The sequence below is a fragment of the Brachyhypopomus gauderio genome, unplaced genomic scaffold (genome assembly GCF_052324685.1).
Source record: "Brachyhypopomus gauderio isolate BG-103 unplaced genomic scaffold, BGAUD_0.2 sc81, whole genome shotgun sequence".
NCBI classification, from domain to species: Eukaryota; Metazoa; Chordata; class Actinopteri; order Gymnotiformes; family Hypopomidae; genus Brachyhypopomus; species Brachyhypopomus gauderio.
Genome location: NW_027506902.1, coordinates 985105 through 1005990, shown reverse-complemented (window position 1 = coordinate 1005990; position 20886 = coordinate 985105). Strand labels below are relative to the sequence as shown.

At 46.2% G+C, this 20886-nt stretch overlaps 2 protein-coding genes and 1 long non-coding RNA gene across 6 annotated transcripts; 2 read left to right on the top strand and 1 right to left on the bottom strand.

The window, feature by feature from the left end:
* Positions 1 to 118: 118 nt before the first annotated feature.
* On the top strand, positions 119 to 10093 carry znf384b (zinc finger protein 384 b). Of its 3 annotated transcripts, none has more exons than XM_076991257.1 (11): positions 119 to 302; positions 1182 to 1237; positions 1578 to 1788; positions 1934 to 2023; positions 2207 to 2349; positions 3607 to 3680; positions 4444 to 4668; positions 6536 to 6703; positions 6858 to 6936; positions 8675 to 8833; positions 8939 to 10093. In XM_076991257.1, exons 2-11 carry the CDS (start codon positions 1187 to 1189, stop codon positions 9278 to 9280), a joined length of 1542 nt encoding a protein of 513 aa, XP_076847372.1. In that variant the 5' UTR covers positions 119 to 302; positions 1182 to 1186; the 3' UTR covers positions 9281 to 10093. The 3 variants fall into 3 exon arrangements, with proteins under 3 accessions (XP_076847372.1, XP_076847371.1, XP_076847373.1); XM_076991256.1 differs by having other exon boundaries at positions 1551 to 1788; XM_076991258.1 differs by lacking the exon at positions 4444 to 4668 and having other exon boundaries at positions 1551 to 1788.
* Positions 9186 to 11319, bottom strand: LOC143493105 (uncharacterized). 2 transcript variants are annotated; one of them, XR_013125345.1, is made up of 2 exons: positions 11166 to 11319; positions 9186 to 9311 (listed from the first exon to the last, which is right to left on the bottom strand). It is a non-coding gene; the product is annotated as an uncharacterized LOC143493105 (long non-coding RNA). The 2 variants fall into 2 exon arrangements; XR_013125344.1 differs by lacking the exon at positions 11166 to 11319 and adding an exon at positions 10287 to 10438.
* gnl1 (guanine nucleotide binding protein-like 1) lies at positions 10472 to 20539 on the top strand. Its single transcript, XM_076991254.1, has 12 exons — positions 10472 to 10790; positions 11915 to 12068; positions 12864 to 13000; positions 13485 to 13636; positions 14349 to 14420; positions 15551 to 15743; positions 15872 to 15970; positions 16066 to 16248; positions 16420 to 16598; positions 16699 to 16870; positions 17152 to 17292; positions 18437 to 20539. The coding sequence occupies exons 1-12, from the start codon at positions 10718 to 10720 to the stop codon at positions 18685 to 18687; spliced, it is 1806 nt and encodes a 601-aa protein (XP_076847369.1). The 5' UTR covers positions 10472 to 10717; the 3' UTR covers positions 18688 to 20539.
* Positions 20540 to 20886: the final 347 nt, after the last annotated feature.

The following is a 20886-nucleotide window of genomic DNA, read 5'->3' as shown; positions in this document are numbered from 1 at the left end:
TTGGCCATGCAGAATATGTGATGGTTCGATTGCAGCCTATCTGTCGTAATTCTGTGTCATTAGACCTCACTGGTCGGAAATGACGTCAGGGTGTATGGAAGGCGTGTGTGAAATTCGACCTCATTGGGAGGAAGTGGAGCGCAGACAGTTCGGGCAACTCCGTAAGAAAAGAAAAAAAATAGAAAAAAAACGAAAGAACGGAAACTCGTTGAATTTCTTCAACCGGGTGTTTCTGGACTGACTTCAGAAACTACCCCAACCGGAGGAATTCCCCGGGGAGGGAACGAAAGTGTCATTGACTGGTAATTAGGCTCGATGTTTTTTGCTCGAACGTTGTTTTTTTCTGTTAATTTCGGCCGCTAGCAGCTGTCGCCTCTCCTGCGTCTCGCGCGAGCCGGAAGTCGGCGGGAAGCCTCGGTTTCGGCGGCGACGTTTGTTCCGCTCACTTGTTCTGCTGCCCGATCCGCCCGCGTCTCTCAGTTCATCCGCACGGCGCCGCGGCGGAGCGGGCGAGGGGGGCTTAACCTGCCGCCTCGGGAGACACGGGGACGCTCCTGGTCCTTAGCGAGGCTACGTTTAAACAAACCCATCGATGGTTTATATTATAACATTCCTGTATATTATGTGATATTTTCGAAATAAACAAAAACACTCCCATCTTTCATTAGCGAAAACAAATTGAGACACTATGTCCATTTGAATACGTATGACCGGTTTCTGAGTAATGATGATCCCGCCAAACTAGTCCGCTTCCGAAACACACAAAAAATGTTTAGAGCTGTAATGTCACAGCATAAACACAGCCAGGGAAGCCGAGTATTAATTACTAGCTAACTGGAGAAGAGTATAGGTGGGTAGGTTAGCTACTTCTGTTATAGCAGCTCTTTACAGAGAGGTGACAGACTGTTTAATGGGCCACGGTTGAGTGTTATTGTTCTGTACTACTGTAACTCCAAGTTGGACGTAATTGTTATTGAGATGTTGTTTTCATATTAGCGTGGCTCGGATGTCGAGTCCATTAGCCTTTCTGTCAGTGCCGCTTCCATCGGTTTGCAGGATGTGCCGTTAATTTAGATACGTTTTAAAATAATTTCTGTAATGAAAGTGGGGCGAAGCCCCTGTCCTTGTTATGATCATTAGGGGCATGCCTTTTACCTCTTTTGTCTTTATGTTCATCTCAGGAATAATGGAGGATTCCCATTTTAACTCCTACTTCTGGTCTCCAGTACAAGGACAGGTAAGGGCGTGTTGGATATTACCCCACAGAATTGGTACTTATTCAGATGTACATGAACACTGTCAAGTCAGTGCCTGGACACCTAAAGATGGGTCACATTTTTGTTCTGGTCCCGATATGACTGTACTGTGTATACAATGTCCCCAACGTCTTCATTGAGGTGTTATTTGAGCAGGTACATGATATAGACCATTTGAGGAACACTGCATTAAGACATTTTTTAAGTAAGCCATATTTGAGCAAATATTCCGTTTTTTCCAGTTTCTCTTAATGTATGTGTGTGTGTGTTTGTGTGTGTGTATGTGTGTGTCAGATTGAGAATGCTGTATTTCTTAACAAGGTGAAGGAACAGCTGGGACAGGACAAAAACCCCACCTACCCACATGGCTCCTCCCATTACCCCACCACAGCGGTGGTGGCAGTTGCCGGAGGCGTGGCGATGGACACAACAGCTGGAGGGCGGGTGCTGAAACAGGAGCAGACACACCCGCCCCAGTCTTCCCACAGCATCACCGTCGTGCCCGTCCCCTCTACTGGAATCATGACCGCAGGTACAGAGTACTTGGCCGTGTGAAGAGCACCACTGCCTAGAAACCTCCCCACCAAAGGCCTGACGTGGAGCTCTTGGGGCCTGTCTCACTGCCTGTTCCGTTTGTTACACACACTGTGTCTCTCTGATTCTTGCACCCTGTGCAGCGGGCTTGGTCACTCTGGTGTCTCCTGCATCCTCTGCTCCATCTCTCATCCCTGGACATCCAGCAACTACTATGATAACATTACATACAGGTAAAATACCGCTCTACAGTAAATCTTCTCACAGGTAACTCGCTGCTGTAGCTAATCTACATACAGTAAACACACCACCGTCGGAAAATACACAAACATCATTGCAGCGATATCCAGCAACTCACTGGATGATGGGAATTATGGATCAAACATGTTTTCGGTGCTTTTTGCCACGTCTGGCAGATAAGAAAGAAGACGCCGTGTCCTGTTCCCCTGTTGTCATACCGATACCTTCAAAGCGAGGCAGGAAGAAGAAATCCACCCACTCGCTGGTGGGCCCTCCCACAGGAAGTGACACGCTGATGCTCAGTCACCTGACTGGACAGGTACCACACCCATATGCCACATTTGCACAGTGCTAGACTACAACTGAGGTGTTGTGCAGCACTTAGTGTGACTAAGCCCATAGTGTGCACACATAACTGGCTTTTGTATGTTTTGTGAATATTTGGTATTATGTTGTGTTACATTGTAAATACAATATATAAACTATAAATTACATACACACACAAAGATAGTCAGCAGTAAGAAACCACATCACCTTGCAAAACTACCAGTTTTATTATATTTTATTGTTGTAAAAGAAACACCAGTTGAAGTCACACAGGCCTGCTGAAAACTCTGTAGGGGGGGGGGGGGACGAAGCATACCTGATTGTAGATGTAGACGTTGTAGAGCAGGTAGAGCAAGGTACTAGAAACCCCAGGTGCACAGAGCATGGGGTTATATAAGCTGCTCTGAAATGCATAAATCAGGAAACAAGCACCCACATGATGTTTGACAGTTCAACAGATGTCATTGATTGCACTAGACTGCACTTTTATCTGTTCTATGTCCCTAAACCACAATATAGAAATACTGTGATAAACCTAAATGAACTGTAGCCAGGAAACCGGCTCTTGCCGTAGGGCGTGCCTGACATGCCAGAGGGGGCGTTGGCATGTTTCCTCCACATACGTCCAGTGTGGTGCCAGCGTCTTGATAGTTACTCACACTGGATCTGACTCATCTTTCCAGATACGTGCTGAACATGTGATTTTGTTTTGATGAGAGATATCAAAAATATCAGTATGAAATATAGAAATTCCTTCACTTAAACTAGCAACTTTTGCTCTGGGTAGAGTAGTGTGCAGAGTAGTACAGTTTTCTTGCTCTGGGAGGAAGGTAGTTAACTTGAGCAAAGCGCCCTTGATGGTGGAAGATAAGGAGCGTGTGCTGGTGTTGGGTATTAACATTTGCATGCTGTTAGCACCCAGCCGACTCGTTCGCTGCTGACCTGACTGGTTGGGTAACAGGGCCACTCCGCGGTTCACTCGTCTCCTGATCTGTTTCTCGCCACTACCTTTTCTCCTTGGCCCCTTGTGAGCCTCCTCTGAAGCTGGGGGCGGGGCAACCCTGGTGGTGTTGCCACATGACCCCTGTGTGAGTGACATAAAGGGACAAAACAAAAGTTAAATAAAGCCCAAATTCTGTTCCTATGAGAGATTTTAATGAGAAATCTGCACTACATGCTTATGACACAGACAGAAGGCCCTCGTTGGAGGTCTTGTGCTAACGGACCACGTGCTCTCTGTGTTCTCCAGCACCATCCCGCCGATCACTACGACCTCTCGGCCGAAGAAAGCCTTGCGGGGAAGGAGGGAGGAAAGACGTATAGGTACGGCACCTCGTGAGGGTCATAGCCAGCATGCACGATGCGTGTGTTTCCATTTCCAAAAGCTCATAGCGGAGGCAAGACTGAAACGGAGGCACCTAGTGCATTGTTCACTGGCACAGCAGCGGTGCATGGTTCCTCCCCTCCCAGCAAGCACGCGTACACACACACACACACACACACACACACTCACACACACGTGCGCTTGTGCATTTTAGGCTGTATGAGTTTCAGTTGTATGAGGAATGAGTTTCAGTTGTATGGTGTTGGCTTTGCTTAGTATAAGTGGTGTCCCTCTGGCATGTGAACACAGCTGCATGTGCTAGCATGGCTGTTGCCAGCTACACACACACACACACACACACACTCTGTCCTCCAGACCCTCCCCTTCATCTGACTCGAGTGTCTTGCCTTCCCCTCTCATCTTTCCGTTCGTCGGCAGTCTATGGTTTCCCTCTGTTGTTTTCCTCACTGATCTCATCCTCTCTGTCTCTCTCTCTCTCTCTCTCCTTCCCTCCCCTCCCTCTGTCTTCCTCTCCTCTCCTACATCACACCATCCACTCCGTCAACCCACTTTCCCCCTTCTTCCTTTCTACCTGCTTTTATCCTTTGCCCTTACCCCCCCCTCCTCCTCCTCCTCCTGCTCCCCGTCAACCCCACTCCCCTCCACTCCTTCCCTCTCTCCACCTCCCCTTCACCCTCCTCCCCTCACACCCCCTCCTCCTCCTCCTCCTCCTCCCCGGTGTGCGTGTGTTCCTGTCCGTAGGTGCCGGATGTGCGGCCTCACGTTCTGCAATAAGTCAGACATGCAGCTGCACGCCCAGTCTCACACGGAGGTGAAGGCGCACCAGTGCCCGCACTGCTCCAAGTCCTTCGCCAACTCCAGCTACCTGGCGCAGCACGTGCGCATCCACAGCGGCGCCAAGCCCTACATCTGCTCCTACTGCCAGAAGGCATTCAGGCAGCTCAGTCACTTACAGCAGCACACACGGTACTGCCGGCGGCCGCGGGACAGGGAGAGACGGGAGACGGGCGCGCGTGCGTGCGTGTGTGTGTGTGTGTGTGTGTGTACGCAGGCGGGCGAGGGGTGGCCACCTTCATCACCGGTGACGATGATGAAGGTGGCAGGGCCAGTTGGGTTTCTCTTCTGCACTCTCTGACATCAATATCCACCCTCCATCACACCTGGATCTGTAGCAGAGGACACAGACTCTACACGTACTGAAGGAAGAGGCTTCTGTGATCGGACTGTGATTGGACTGGTAGAATATTGTGGAGCCTCGAGACTAATGGTTACAATAAAACATGAAGGGACCGGTGAAGCGTCTGCTGCATTCTGCTGTGGGAACGTTGGAGTCGAGCGCGAGACACCGAGACTACATACTGGAAGGTGGCGTGTGATCGGCCCTATCAGAGAGATGATTATTGTGTGAGGTCATGTCTCCGTGGGAACACTTCCTCCATAATCTCTGCCCCTGCGTTCTGTTTAGGATGTCCCTGTTTTGCGCCTGTTTTATGCTTGTCATACTTTCCAGCACTATTTGAGCTTTTTCTCACATGGCTTTTACATGCTGTAGATATACAACCTCTGACTCTGCCTGAAACACACACACACACACACAGAGCAAAAGCAGCAGGTAGTGAAACTCAAGGGAGAGTGTGTGTGTGTGTGTGTGTGTGTGTGTGTGTGTGTGTGTGTGTGTGTGTGCGCACCATCTAACCTTGCCATCCTGCACACTCGGACAGCTTTACAAGCTTCTGAAATAGAGGTCGCCAGAAAGGCCCAGGGACCAACTGAACTTTCTGTGGCTTGACCGGATGAAGCAGGTCTCAGGTTTAATGGCTTGGACCGATTGAACTGGCTTTACAGCCTCCTAGCACACTAGAGAACAGAGAGACTGCACCACTCCAACACACCAAGCCTGTGCCTGTCTAAGCCTTGTAATGAAGAGGTGAATTACATGAGCACTTTCTCCGTCGTCTGTGCAGAAGAAGCACATTCACACTAGCAAGAGTGCAAATCTGCACATTATGCTGACTCGTACACCAGTGAGCATCACAGACCTCAACCCATGCAAGTTGTGCTGGGGTGTGAAATGGTTGATCAGAGGGCGATGATGATTGGCCAGCCGCCAACTGTCGTGTGTTTATGTCCTGAATCGGCATTCTTCCAGAGAATCACAGACAGGAAGCTGTTGTATATCCAGAATTGAAAAGAATAATGGGTAAACTCAAACAAAGCAGAAAGAACATCGAGGTTGGTGAGAAAAGCTCTCTAAGCCCAGCCCAGAATCTGCCTGTTACGTCTGCTTCCCAGGTGGAGACACATGGTGCTGTGGGCTGGAGAGAGTGGGGCAGTGATGCCAGGAGAGTTTATACACGCACTAACAGAAAATATCAGGCTGTTGACACTTAACTAATTATACAGGATATACTGATTTACAAAGAATATAAATATGCCAAGTATAATGCTTATTGGTTTAATGCTGACTACATTCATATGGTAAACATATATGAGAGAATTCATTTATTCATTAATATCACATCGTAAATGAATTATTGTTTATTAGTAGGTTTAAAATAGTTGATGAATGTATTCTATCCTTCCGATGGCTTCTTGCTAAAAAATATGTTGATGCCTTAAAGCCAACATGCAGATGACAAGATTTGTGTAGCTGTTGTTGATTAGAATAAAGAGTGAATCAGTAAGAGTGATCCAGGTACATCAACATTAAAAGATGAATTACTGCATTAAACTGTTACTTATGTGCATGCCACATTTATGCTCACCTGATTACAGCCTTGCCAACATTTCTAAAACCCCCTGCTATCGATCCTCTTTCTCCCTCTCCCCACAGAAATCACACTGAATCCAAACCCCATAAGTGTCCCCACTGTTCCAAGTCATTCGCCAACACCAGCTACCTGGCCCAGCATGTACGCATCCACACGGGAGTGAAGCCCTACACCTGCACCTTCTGCCAGAAGTCCTTCAGGCAGCTGAGTCACTTACAGCAGCATCACAGGTCATTTCATCCACCCTCCTGCCAAACCCCAACTGCCATCTTACCCAACTACCACTGTTCCCATTCTCACTCTTCACGTTTTTTTCCTCAGTATTTTTACATTAAAACATTTTAAGTCTTTAAGAACTCCCAAATGACATTGGTGTTTGTGTAGAATCCACACGGGAGACCGGCCGTATAAATGCGGTCATCCAGGCTGTGAGAAATCCTTCACTCAGCTATCAAATCTACAGGTATGATTAGTGTTTTCTCCATTTCATTATTTCATGATGCATCAAACAAAACATATAACAGGAGCCTTTGCACAGCCGCGTATGCCCAACGCTGTGAGCTTTTCACATTCATGGTGCTGGTCATAAAATTCTCACAAATATCATGATAAAATGTATTTATTTCAGTAATTCCATTCAAATTATACTCATTCATTACACACAGACTAATATATTTCAAGTGTTCATTTCTTTTAAATTGAAGATGATAACTGACAACTCATGAAAACCCCAAATTCAGTATTTCAGAAAATTTTAATATCATGAAAAGGGTCAATATTGCAGACACCTGGTGCCACACTCTAAACAACTAATTAACTCAAAAGGCAAATGCCTTTAAACGGCCTCTCAGTCTAGTTCTGTAGGCTACACAATCATGGCTGCTGACTTGACAGTTGTCCAAAAAAATGACCATTGACACCTTACACAAGCAGGGCAGGACACAAAAGAGCATTGCTAGAGAGGTTGGCTGGTCACAGAGCTCTGTGTCCAAGCACATTAATAGAGAGGTGAAGGGAAGGAAAAGATGTGGTAGAAAATAGTGTACAAGCAATGGTGATAACCGCACGCTTGAGAGGACTGGGAAACAAAACCCATTTAAAAATGTGGGGGAGATTCACAGAGACTGGACTGCAGCTGGAGCCAGTGCTTCAAGAACCACCATGCACAGACGTATGTGAGACATGGGTTTCAACTGTTGCATTCCTTGTCAAGCTGTCTTGAACAAGACAGCGTCAGAAGCGTCTTGCCTAGGCTGAAGGCAACAAGGACTGGACAATGTTGCTTGAGGTCCAGTGTAAAGATTCCAGGCAGTGATGGTTTGGGGTGACGTCATCTGCTGGTGTTGGTCCACTGTGTTTTCTGAGGTCCAAGGTCAACACAGCCGTCTACGAGGAAGTTTCAGAGCACTTCATGCTTCCTGCTGCTGACCAACATTATGGATGCAGATGCAGATTTAATACCTGGTTTAAGGACCATGGTATAATTGGCCAGCAAACTCGCCTGACCTCAACCCTATAGAAAATCTGTGGGGTATTGTGAAGAGGAAGATGAAATTCACCAGATCCAACAAACAGAAGAGCTGAAGACCACTATCAGAGCAACATGGCTCTCATTGCACATGAGCAGGTTCACAGACTGATGGACTCCATGCCACACCACATTGCTGCAGTAATTCAGGCAAAAGGAGCCACAACTAATTAATTCTAAGATACTGAATTTGGGGGTTTCATTAGTTGTCAGTTATCATCAAAACACTTGAAATATCAGTCTGTGTAATGAACGAGTATAATTTACAAGTTTCACTTTTTGAATGGAATTACTGAAATCAACTTTTTTATGATAATCTTATTCAATTCTTAGTATAAAAGCATGTAGCATTGTTGTCGTACCACTCCCAGTTTATAGTAAGTGTAATTCAATACAGATTTCAATTCAAATGTCAACATTCTATTTTTGATTTTATGTTTAAACAAATTGGTTAGTGTTAGACAGAAATATCTGTCTACAGGGAACAAAGTTCATATCCACTAAATTAAACTGTTAATTGCCACAGGCAGTCGGTGTAAATCAGTGCTGGAATGGGACTATATTCATGCAAATATATAGTGCATAATTCTACAATTTTCTGGTCAACATATCCTGAATGGAGATTTGGTGCTGTTCACTTCATCCTTTTTAATATCGTGTTCGTTTTCTACAGTCTCACCGCCGTCAGCACAACAAAGACAAGCCATACAAGTGCCACCACTGTAACCGCGGCTACATCGACTCTGCCAGCCTCGAGGTTCACCTCTCCACTCACACGGTCAAGCATGCAAAACTCTACTCCTGTGGCCTGTGCAACCGCACCTACACCTCGGTACGACCGCTGCGACACCTGCCGGCCCCACCCATTACCCCCACCTGTGTCTGTCAGAATGTCAGTTTGCTCCCTCAAACTCTCCGCTGTCGTGTGTTTTCACAGGAGACGTATCTGATGAAGCACATGCATAAACACTCTCCAGAGCTGGCGGCCACTCCGCAGGGCGCAGTGCCCGTCCAGCGGAGCCACAGTCCAGGCCAGGCAGGACCGGGCACGGGGATGGTGGCCGAAGGACCTACGCCAGCGGGTGTACAGGGTCGCGGCGACAGGGCCAGCGCCTACACACAAGCCGTGTTCGACCTCCACCAGTACAAGCAGGCACTGGCACCGCAGTCAGATATCCAGTACAAAACAGTCAGCGTAGCCGACCTCTCCCCTCACAAAGATCTCTGTATCACGGTGGAAGCCTCGGCTATACAGGTGGAACACCTCAGTTCCTCATGAAGTGGGAGAGAGGACTCCCTGGAACAGGACCCTGGAACAGGACAGACATTTAAATGAAAAACCTAATGAACACAGGAACTGTCTAAACAGAAGCTGCCTGAAAGGAAACCATGTTCATACTAGGCATGTTTTAATGTTTGAGGAATCAAGTGCTGTTGAGGACTGTGAAGGAGGAATAGTTTTTAAACATTTGGGTCGTTTTTCTTCCCTCACAATTATCCCGTTCTTCCTGTCAAAAGTCTTTGGTCAAAGACATGGCTGTTTCTATGGTTATACTGGTCAAATATCAAATCTATGACTAAACCTTTGGATTTTTTATTTAATATTGTAGCTTAGTCATCTGTAGATATTTCTATCTACTGCTATTACTCTATGAACTTCATACTTGCTATTGTCAGACAGCATGTATGAACATTCTCAACATGTTGCACAATATGCATGTTATTTTGTCCTTTAATTTTAAAAAGGACATTGATTTTCAATCATGCTGAGGGGGAAAAGGGACATCAATGAATCAAGTATATTGTGTGTATGTGAGTTAAAGTTTCAATCAATGGTATGTAAATGGGAATTGCCGAAAGAAGAAGAAAGGGGAACCCATGTTGCAGCAATAGCCTAAATCCTGACAAACATGCCCTTGACATGATTAATCCTTCACTATTCGTTCAAGTGAATGATGTAATTAAGTCACTATTCCTTTATGACCACTACTTCATCTTAGTATTAACTCACAGACCCCATCCTAGACATTAATAAAACAAGCTAATTGGAATTAATCGCCCTTCCCAAGACAATAAAAAAATATTAATATGACCTTAGGTTTGAGTCTTTGTTACTGCATCTTCCATCAGAAACTGAACTGTTGAGTGTTGGCCTACAAACCTTTACAACCTCAGTTAATGTTTATTACTGTCTCGAAAGCCTAATGAGTACATGTTCGTTTTAGCTCATCTAGCTGTGTAAACATTACTAACTTGCTCACTAGTTAACTAACAATTTTGCTCACCTTGCAACGTTTATAGTCAACTGTCCACCCTTTCACAGACTCAAAGAAACCAGTTAATTAAACGTTTTCGTTTTTAAAACCAGACACTACTATACAAGAACCTGGAGGTGGGTGTTTTCTGATGACGATTCTGTGGAGGGGGTGTGCTTCATCTCCACTATATCAAAAGAAGCAAGCTGTCACATTAAAACTGAAAAAGGGAGACTGAGTTTATCTGTGTTCTGGCTATCTCAGCCCAGCTGAAGTGCCGAGTGGTAGCGCCCATCTCGTCTGACTGTACTTGGCGTCGGTGGAAAACTACACGCAGGGAGTCGTGGAGAAAGTTCGCCACCGTAAACATTGAGCGAACCGACGCTAGCGTGCTTGTCTAGATAAAGTAGCCGAGTAGCCAGTTGTCGTGGTGGAGTCCTCTCGTTTCACCAGATGCCGACATGCCACGCAGAAAACCGTTTAGTAATAAGCAGAAAAAGAAGCAACTTCAGGTGAAGCGCGAGAGGAAGAGAGGTGAGTCGCGCGGAGGTGCTCGCGCGCTAGGTGCTCGCGCGACGTTCCCAACGGTCGTTTAGCTTAGCGAGGTTAGCTAGCGCTAGTTAGCTTACCGACGAGATGTCTGATGCGCTGACAATCTCTAAATATATCTTGACAATACAATCTGTCTTGACAGTGCTCATTGGGCTACTTAAACTGAAGTTAATATTTAAAAAACATTAATTATGTGTCTAGGTTAGCTAGCTTCAGACCTGATTTCGTAGATGGCTAACTTCTCGTAATCGTTTTGACTTTTAGGTCAGTTTCTCGGGTGCTGGCAGACACGTGTGGGGGCCCTACACTTGCATTAAAAGTGTCTGAATGTGAATAAAGTGTGTATTGTGTACTTACTGGAGAAAGCGAATTGGCCTTTGTCAGTATTAAAAGCTAGAAAACGTAAAATGCTGTGCCTGGTATTGCTGAATGTCACTAGTTCGCGTAGAATAGAATGGGAACAACACTAACGTGGAGCGGCTTCCTCAGCAGTATTTGTGTTATGCGGATGGATGTGCGCATACTCGCCAGTGTGTTATGCAACTATGAGGCAGATACACTGGTGACTCATAGTAAATTCGTGCAATATCTGCACATCTCTAACATAGGGTTGTAAATCCAACGCAATGAGTACTGCCTTTACATCTAATGGACTCTTTTATATTCTTAACTATTTACTGTGAATTTAACCTGTTCTCAAACTAGAACTACATTATCTGATGCAGCATTGCAGAGGATGGGTTCACCTCTTCACACTTGGGTCCCATCAGAGTTGCTTCCTCAGACCACCTCAGGGAGATTTACTTATTGTTATCCTCACCTTGGTCTTGATTTTAAGAGGTCAGCACCAGGTTTCCTGTTGAGATGCTTTGTGATGGCACCTGTTCTGGGAAAAATTAAAAGATGGAAGTTCGATTAATGGTCGGAAATGGTTTTAGGTTAAATACACTTTTGTTGTGATGGCTGATATTCACAAAGGTACTTTTTTGATGCTGTAGTTAATTTAGTCATGACATTAATATAGATCATGCTGATCTTCAGGAATTTGTGACGCATATACATAATTTGTAACATAATCTGTTTTGTGTGTGTGTCTGTGTGTGAAGGTGACACAGGCTCAGGTCAGACTAGCCGGAGTGCGAGTGCAGAGAGAGGCGTTAGGCGGGACAGACAGTCAGACACTTCAGACAGCGAGACAACAGACATCAAGAGGATCAACCAGCAGCCAGGCAGCAGAGACGGCAGATATGATCCCAACAGGTGAGTCTGGAAAGGCAGAGTGGTAATTTTAGAGGAGTGTCTGCATAAACAGAAAGGAGATATTTCAACTGTTGAAGGGCAGTGACAGTCTTGCTGTCTGGTCTGTGGTTACCAGTAGGAGGGTTTCAAATTGTTTATATAACAAGAGTATGGCAGAGTTGGGCCTTGGGGCAGTATATTATATGATATATGGTTTAAGATATTATTAGTAATTGTATATGTATGGGTAGTTGTCAGTGTGATTAGCTGGCCTTACACAAGAATACTTCAAATGCTGGGATATATAATGTATAACAGTCATATCAGATCTATGTGGCCCAAAGTGTGTAGACTTGTGCCCTAATTATTGAGCTCTGGTGTTTTAGCCACGCCCACTGCTAATACATGTTTAACACCAAACAGGTCCTCCATCCTCCATGTGTTTTGCTAATGTTGAAAATGCATTGAAAAAAGAATGGAAAAAACACAATAAAAACCACAACTTAACATTAGCTAAATGTTTGCATGGAAACCCCCGGTGTAGTCATGCAGTCTGAATGCACAGACACTGGCAGTGGTATGGGTCATGCAGAAGAGCTCGGTGACTTCACACCTGGCACAGAATGTCACCTTTGCAGAGTCTGTGCAGGTCTGCCTTCACAGCACAGAGTACACAACCACTTACTAAGCAGGCAAATTCTACCATTGCACATGCTGTGAGGCAGGACTTTGGAATTTTCTTGCTTTCTGTTTTTTGTTCTTTCTTCCTGTGTTTCTGTTTTTGTTTCTCTCTGTTAAACTATATGTTTTGTTCAGATTCCGGCTGCACTTTGAGAAGGAGAGCAAAGAGGAGGTGGAGAAGCGAAAGAAAACTGCCCAAGAGAAAATCCTGCAGCCGCTTCCAGAGTCTGAGCTGGAGATGGACGTGAGCCAAGTCTTCCCGGAGGAACAAGGTTCCTGGCACTCAAATACTCACTCAAACAGGGTTCCTGTGCTCCTCACTCACTCAAATACTCACTCAAACAGGGTTCCTGTGCTCCTCACTCACTCACTCACTCAAATACTCACTCAAACAGAGTTCCTGGGCTCCTCATGCACTCAAATACTCACTCAAACAGGGTTCCTGGGCTCCTCACTCACACACACTCACTAAAACAGGGTTCCTGTGATCCTCACTCTGTCACTCAAATGTTTAAGTACCTGATGCTTAATTAATGAAGGCTTTTCCGTGGAGACAGAGTTTAGGTGCGGATGCAGGGACCTGACTCTTTCACTGATGAACTTCATTTACCCTTTGTTGATAATGCAGAGATCTTAGACAGTAAAACCCACTTCACTCTGTCCTGCTAGGTTCCATTTTTGTTGTTTTTGTTTTGTTGGATTTTTTGTTTTTTTTGTTTTGTTTTGGTTTGTTTTAGTTTCACGGTGTGGTTTCAGGATTGGATTTTCCCAGACGGCCCTCTTGGCATTATGAGATGCGGAGAGAGGAGCTATTGCGGAAGGAGGAGACGTCTTTCCAGCAGTTCCGGCAGGCTCTCTATTCAAAGAACGCTCCCGGGACCCTCAGCCACTTTGAACATAATCTGGAGGTGAGGAGTCCTGACAAAAAAAAAAGTTATTCCCAAGGAGGTGTTTCCCTGTGTGACAATTTTTTAATTTTTTATTTAAATTTTATTTATGTGTAGGTAATAAACATGTTGGTGAGCAGTATTTCATATTGCAATCATTTGTGGTGTTTTGTGCTTGATGCTTTGTACCAACGTTTGCACACTTTCTCACCACCAACACGTTGTCTTGGAGACTGGTATGCAAATGTTGCATGTTGACAGCTGGTACCTGAATTGTAGGATACCACAATGATGCACAGCTTTTTGAGGTTAAGGCAAGGCATAGATGGGAGTAGACACTCCCACGGCAGTAACTTGTGCCAAGAATTCCTATCCTGCGCAGTCTGGTCATAAATTGTACAGACGTCCTGTAGTAAAATGACATTGCTCCACCTCAGTGTGTAAAACGAGTCCCGTCTGAATCGGGACTTTAGAGGGAGTATTTAGTCTCACCAAGGAAAGTTGAGGTGAACCGCATGTTGCTGAAACTGTTTAGGAGGTTTTCATCCAAGGACACGTTGCTGTTGACTGTTCTCTCTCTAAATGCTGCTGTAGCAGGAGAAGTTACACTGAACATCATCCTTTTTGTTGCTCCACTGTGTAAAAGAACTCTGCTAGAATGACTAACATTTACTGATTATGCTCATTCATATTTCTGTCATATTTTCATATTTTCTTTCATGTTCTTCCACAGACATGGAGACAGCTATGGAGAGTGTTGGAGATGTCTGATGTAATTCTGCTTATAGTGGACATCAGACACCCGGTACGTGTTTGTGCTACTGATTATGTGATAAATGCCTGTGGATTGTAAATGTTTGTGTAGACAAGACATGACAAACAAGTGGCCAATAAGCTGAGACCAAGGGTCTTTTCTCAGATGGCCAGCAGAGGGCGCAGCTGAACCGATAACGTGTGCGCAACGTGACTCCTCCGCTTCAGCCTGGGGCCAGGGCTCCAGTAAACAGCCAACAATGAGCTACAGCAGAGTGGCTTTAGGAGAAAACAGCTTCTGTCATGAAGTGAAACTTCCATTAGAAAAGATAGAGAGTGTTAGAAAGAGCCAAAGAGTTAAAATGACAAAAAGCCAGAGAGAATTTTTTGTTGCTTAGATTTTCTTTTATAGGGTTTTTAAAGGCAGCCCTTTGTAGCAGCACTCCGATGCCTCCTCTAGTCTAACTGGAAGCAATGGCCTTCTGGCTTTTGGTTTTATGTGATGAAAAACAGGTTGTTTCTTATGTTCCACGTAATATCACTGCACTAGTCACTACAAACCACAAAGCATAGCTGAATCAGTCTGCGTGCGTAACTGCAGGAGAGAACCATTAGAGATGAAACATCAAAATAAAAGCACCTCATCACGCCCATGCGAGTCTTTACAGTGGTTGTGTACGCAGGAAATGAGGAGCTGCAGAGCAACAAAAATTGAAAAGCAAAAGTAAATTTTTTTCAGATAAATGTGCATTTTGGGCTCAAATTGTATTTAAGTATACTGGGATTATACATAATGTAGTGGATAGTATCACTATCTGCAAATACTCGGTATTGCATGCTTGTACTTGCAAAGTGAGTCCTATCCAATTTACACTACATGGCCCAAAGTGTGTGGACTTGTGCCCTAATTATTGAGCTCAGGTGTTTCAGCCACGCCCACTGCTAATAGGTGTTTAACACCAAACACTTAAGCAGGTCTTCTATCCTCCCTCTTGCTAATGTTTTCTTTTGTAGTTTTTCAGCAAGGTCTGAACTAGACGACAGGTGTTGACATGACCATGTTGCTTGGACATTAATTTGAAACTGCATTGAAACTCCACTGGTTGTTCCAGAAAAGTTCAGAGTGCTGGTAAAAGCTGAAGTCCGTGTTGGTTAATTCTCCATCCCCACCTGCACCCACAGGTCTTGCAATTCCCACCAGCTCTCTATCACTACATCACGGGCCCACAGAAGAAGCAGGTCATCCTGGTGCTCAACAAGGTCGACCTGTGCCCCGCCCCATTGGTGTTGGCATGGAAACATTATATGGTCAAACACTTCCCCCAGCTGCACTGTGTCTGCTTCACCTCACACCCAGGCCAGCCCTACAACACCTGTGAGAGCTCCGCCCACACACCGGGGGAGGGGTCTTTTGATTCAATTACTGTCCATGAGGCTGGTTCTAGCGCTGGGATTCCGTGTCTGTGTTTCTGTTTGGTTCTCCGGTGTCGCCTGTCGCTGCAGTGCTGCAGAAGAGGAGGACGAGGAGGAAGGGTGGCTGGAGCCGGGCAGGAGGGCCCATCCACATCATGAGGGCGTGTCAGGAAATTACAGCAGGAAAAGGTGAGATGGACCTGCCCCCTAAGGTCACCGGAGTGGACTGGCATGGTCGGTTATTAATGTTGTTGTTGGTGACGTTGGCTGATTTTGTTTTCCAGTGGATTTAAGTAGTTGGGAGAAGAAGATACAGAGGGATGCAGTTGCCATGGGAACAGAGGGGGACTGGCTGGATGATGGGGTGGAGACAGTGGTAATGGAGCATCACAGTGATGTTGCCATGGAAATGAACAGCCCCACACAAGAACGTTATAAGGACGGAGTTCTCACTTTAGGATGTGTAGGTAAGCCCCTGTGACCAGCACAGCCCATTCTGAGCGGGTGTGTGCACCTCAGTCTGAGGGAATAAGAGGGTCTTTATTTAGGTGTGGAATCCTCATATGCATATACAGTGTTAACATGGTACGATGTCTGCCATTTTCAGTATTTTCAGTCTTGTGTTCTTTGCCCTACAGGTTTTCCGAACGTAGGCAAGTCTTCGGTGTTGAATAGTTTGGTTGGTAGGAAGGTTGTGAGTGTGTCTCGGACACCTGGGCATACTAAATATTTCCAGACGTACTACCTCACCCCCACCGTGAAACTGTGCGACTGCCCCGGCCTCGTTTTCCCTTCTCGAGTCGACAGGCAGCTCCAGGTACCGCACACGCGCTCGTGCTGAGAACATGCGGACATACAGCACTCGGAACATCACTCCTCATCTGAATGGACTGCCTGTGTGTGTGTGTGCACCTCAGATTCTGGCCGGCATCTACCCAGTCTCCCAGCTGCAGGAGCCCTACAGCTCAGTGGGTTACCTATGTGAGCGGACCCCCTTCCTGTCCGCGCTGAAGCTCACGCCCCCCGGGCAGAGTGCAGACCCGCAGGCTCCCGAAACGCATGCTTGGACAGCCTGGGACGTATGTGAAGGTACGGAGCGTCCACCCCACAGATGGTTGCATCCGCCACTACTGGGCGCTGATGTTGTCGTCGGTAGCACTCGACCTTATTTCCTTTGTCCCATGGTACAGCCTTGTTCCTTCAGTCAGAGACCTGAATCAGCTTAGCTGGCTTGGCATGAGTTTGTGGTTAAGTTTGTTAACCTCCATCCTGCCAAGATGGTTCTGTGCGAACATTTCTCCACTTTCTTTCAACATGTATAAACACCTCTCTCTCCCTCCCTCTCTCTTCCTCTCTCTCCCGGTTAACAGCGTGGGCAGAGAAGAGAGGCTATAAGACGGCGAAGGCAGCGCGTAACGATGTGTACCGAGCGGCCAACAGCCTGCTGCGCCTGGCCATGGACGGACGTCTGAGCCTGTGTCTGCGCCCGCCGGGGTACACACAGGGAAAAGGTCAGGGGTCAAATGAACCCACAGCTCCCTAGTGCACCCTAAAGCTAGGTTTATACTTTCGCTACTCCGCACACCTCGCGCGAACTGCGGAGGCGTTTATACTTGCCGCATCACATTCTTTGCAGTGTTGTCCGAAACGATATGTGGTAGTATAAAGAAACACCCCTCAAAAACAGGGGAAGGAACTACCTGACAAATTTTAATGTTGCATTGTGTTCCAGCTTTGAAAAGTGCTGGAATTTAGGCTAAAGTACTTGAAAATGCTTGAAAGTGTAACTACTTCGTTTTACAACAAATATCTGTCTGACTGAACTGTTCTCTTGTATTACGTTAACAAATACGAGCCTCTTGTAATTCCAGGACGAAACATGAGAGAACGTGAAGACGTTAAGATTGGGCGTTTTGAAAATAAACAACCATTAAATAATGTGATTAAAAAGCGAATTATTTCAAATTATTTCGAGTATATGTATAAATATTTAACCTAATTAAGTTTAACGTGCTGGGAAATATTGAAATGGACCTTGAAAGTGACGTACAAGTGCTTGAATTCCACCTTATATAGGTGTATGAACCCGGCAAACATGACTTTGTTCATTGCGCTAAGGCACAGCACGCGCGAAGTTACAAAATTCGAGAGGTGCATGCGAATCGCGCACGGGTGGAGCCCCCGCGATTGTCATTTTCCCCGAGCAGACCCTCGCGATGCGTCAAGTATAAACCAGGCTTAAGGGTGGCCCATGCAGTCCAAGTGTAAAGGCAGTTTCAAAAGACTAGAAAGATATCACAATATTTTGTAGAAATTAGTACCGCCATATTTAGTAATAGATACAAAACCCTAACCCTAACCAAAGCTGAGAACAGTGATTTTCTTTGGAAGGTATAAAAAAAATAAGTAAAAGAAAATTGACAGAACTTAATTTAGCATAATGGGTTTTAAAGAAAACAAAAAAAAAAATCAGTAGTCACAAATACAAAACATGCAGACGAAGGCCTATTAATGTGTAGCTTATTACCGAAGTCTTTCACTTGTGTGTGGTTTGTTTGTCAGGTGAAACTGATATTTTTAGACTAGTTTATCATACCATGGAGATTTCAATGAAGGAACAACAGTAATCCTGATCCCGCACTCTCCTCTCTCTAGACCAGTGGGAGTCACACCCAGAGCTGGCTGAAATAGTAGCGCTGCAGGGACGAAGGCCTGAGGAAGAGGAGGAGGAGAGGGATGAGGAGGAGGGCGAGTCCAGCTCCGAGCCAGAGGATGAGGATGACCGCGATGATGACGAGGAGGACGGCGATGGAGACGATGAAGATGAGAGCGTGAGGTCTGACAGGAAGGACAAGGGCTTGGTTATGAACATGTTTGGTGTGCTCGGTGAGAACGAGTGTGAGTGAGGGGCAATCACTCTCCGCCTACTCTCAACTAGCCCCGCCCCTTCTGACCACACACACCTGGACTCCAAAAGCACCTTAACTTTACCTTTTGTTCCTCTTCCATTTCAGAACATTTCTCATCACTGTTTTCAGTGCTGAAAACACACACACACACACACACACACACAATCTTGCACTTCTCAGGCGTATCAGGCACTCTCACTTCTGTGGCCACACCCCCACACTTCCTCAAGCCTGTACCTGCAGCACTGCAGAGTCAGCGTGTATGTGTGCCTCTCTAACCCCGGGGGCTAGACTCGCTTAGCTTCACGTCATTGTCATCACCAAAACCTCCGTTTAGCCTTTCTCTTTCATGGAGTGCGTTTTCCCAGTTAAGCTTGGAGGGTATTACAGTAAGCGATTATACAGACGACGTTATGAATCTGTCACAGAAGACTGCAATCATTGATCAAAGTCTAAGCTTGCCGTTTTATTGCCAAAGGTCACTGGGAGGTTGTTGCCGGCAAACTCCAGGTTCCCCGCGGGGAGCACCTCCTCCCTGTTTCACAGCTGCAGTGCAAGTCCCCCTGTGCAGGTGTGAAGCGGGTCTATCAGGTTGGTTTGAGGCAAATGAGTAAATATGAACAAGCCATAAAATAACACACTTGAAGACAGTATTGACCAAAGATGAGTTCCAGTGGGGCGAAAAATGAGTGGAGTGGATAGCAAAAGCACTTTCTGAAGACAGAAGCACTAGTCAACGTTTCACTGTCCGTGAATAGGTCTAGATTCAATAGACGTTACAAGCACCGGCTTCAGTAGGTGGGGAGTACATGTGGAGGCACTCCACCAGAGCCAAATCCCACATTAACTGTTCAGTCATCTCCCTGCATTTACAAAATCCACCACTAAATCTGCAGTCAGATCTGGGCTATGAACACTTCAGTATCTCTGAAACTCGAGTCTTGGGGTGCACCATATTGACAAGCTTGTGTGCGTAGGGCGGTGCCTCTGATGTAGATGTTTGTGGGGTGGGGCTACAGTTGGGCGGGGCTACAGTGGGGCGGGGCTACAGTTGGGCGGGGCTACAGTGGGGCCTTCTTCCCTATGCATGTGGCTGAGCTTTCCTACGCAAGGTTAGGGCTGTCAGAATAGAGGGCTGCACTGCTGGAAACATGTCTGTGGAGATAGAAGACACACACGCGCATGTTGCATGCGCGCACACACACACACACACACACACACTCCCACTGTACCGTAATCATGTAAACATGTGCAAAGAAATTAATTTCCCCCAGTGCCGAAAACTGAAGGCGTCTGGATTTGATGCATTGTTACGTTAGAATCAAGCGGACATTACTGATCAGTTCAAACTTCTCCTGCTGTACAGTGTTGTTGAAAAACATGCGAGTCTTCGACTGGGCCAGAGGAGGGCCGGTTCTGTGGCAGTAGCGTGTTAACCCAGGTCACGCCAGCTGAAGCAGCCACCCCCGTCCTCCACCCCTCCAGCCACCCCCGTCCTCCACCCCTCCACCCCTCCAGCCACCCCCGTCCTCCACCCCTCCAGCCACTCCCGTCCTCCACCCCTCCAGCCACCCCCGTCCTCCACCCCTCCACCCCTCCAGCCACCCCCGTCCTCCACCCCTCCAGCCACCCCCGTCCTCCACCCCTCCTTCCAGAAACATGCTTGCACAACGCATGGCCAGATGTGCCACTGCTGCACTTCCTGATACGAACTCCTGTCCCAGTGCACGGTTGTGAGCGCTGTGTTCATCCGTGGGAACAATCATGCGTATGTTTCATTCCTGAGAGAGACGAGGTATAACGTGGGACTCAACGTTGCCCTCTGCAATAAAGATGAACCTTGCCTGTATTACCTACATGCTTCTTCTGGTTTTTATTAACATTTGAGACCTAACCACATTTTACAGTTTCTAAAGCTTCTATGTAAATGTAATGTTTGTCTTGAACTTTCCTCTGAGGTTAAAACAATTTGATTCTGTTGTTCAGAATAACAAAAGAGAAAATCTATATTACTAGTTACTATATATGATCAGCTATATTTTCTACACTGAATTTTCAGTTGCGTATGTGCAGGCATGATTGTAATGGGTAGAGTAGAGCAGTATGGGTAGGGTTGGGGGCAGGGTAGAGCAGCATGGGTAGGGTAGAGCAGCATGGGTTGGGTAGGCGTAGAGCAGTATGGGTAGGGTAGGGTAG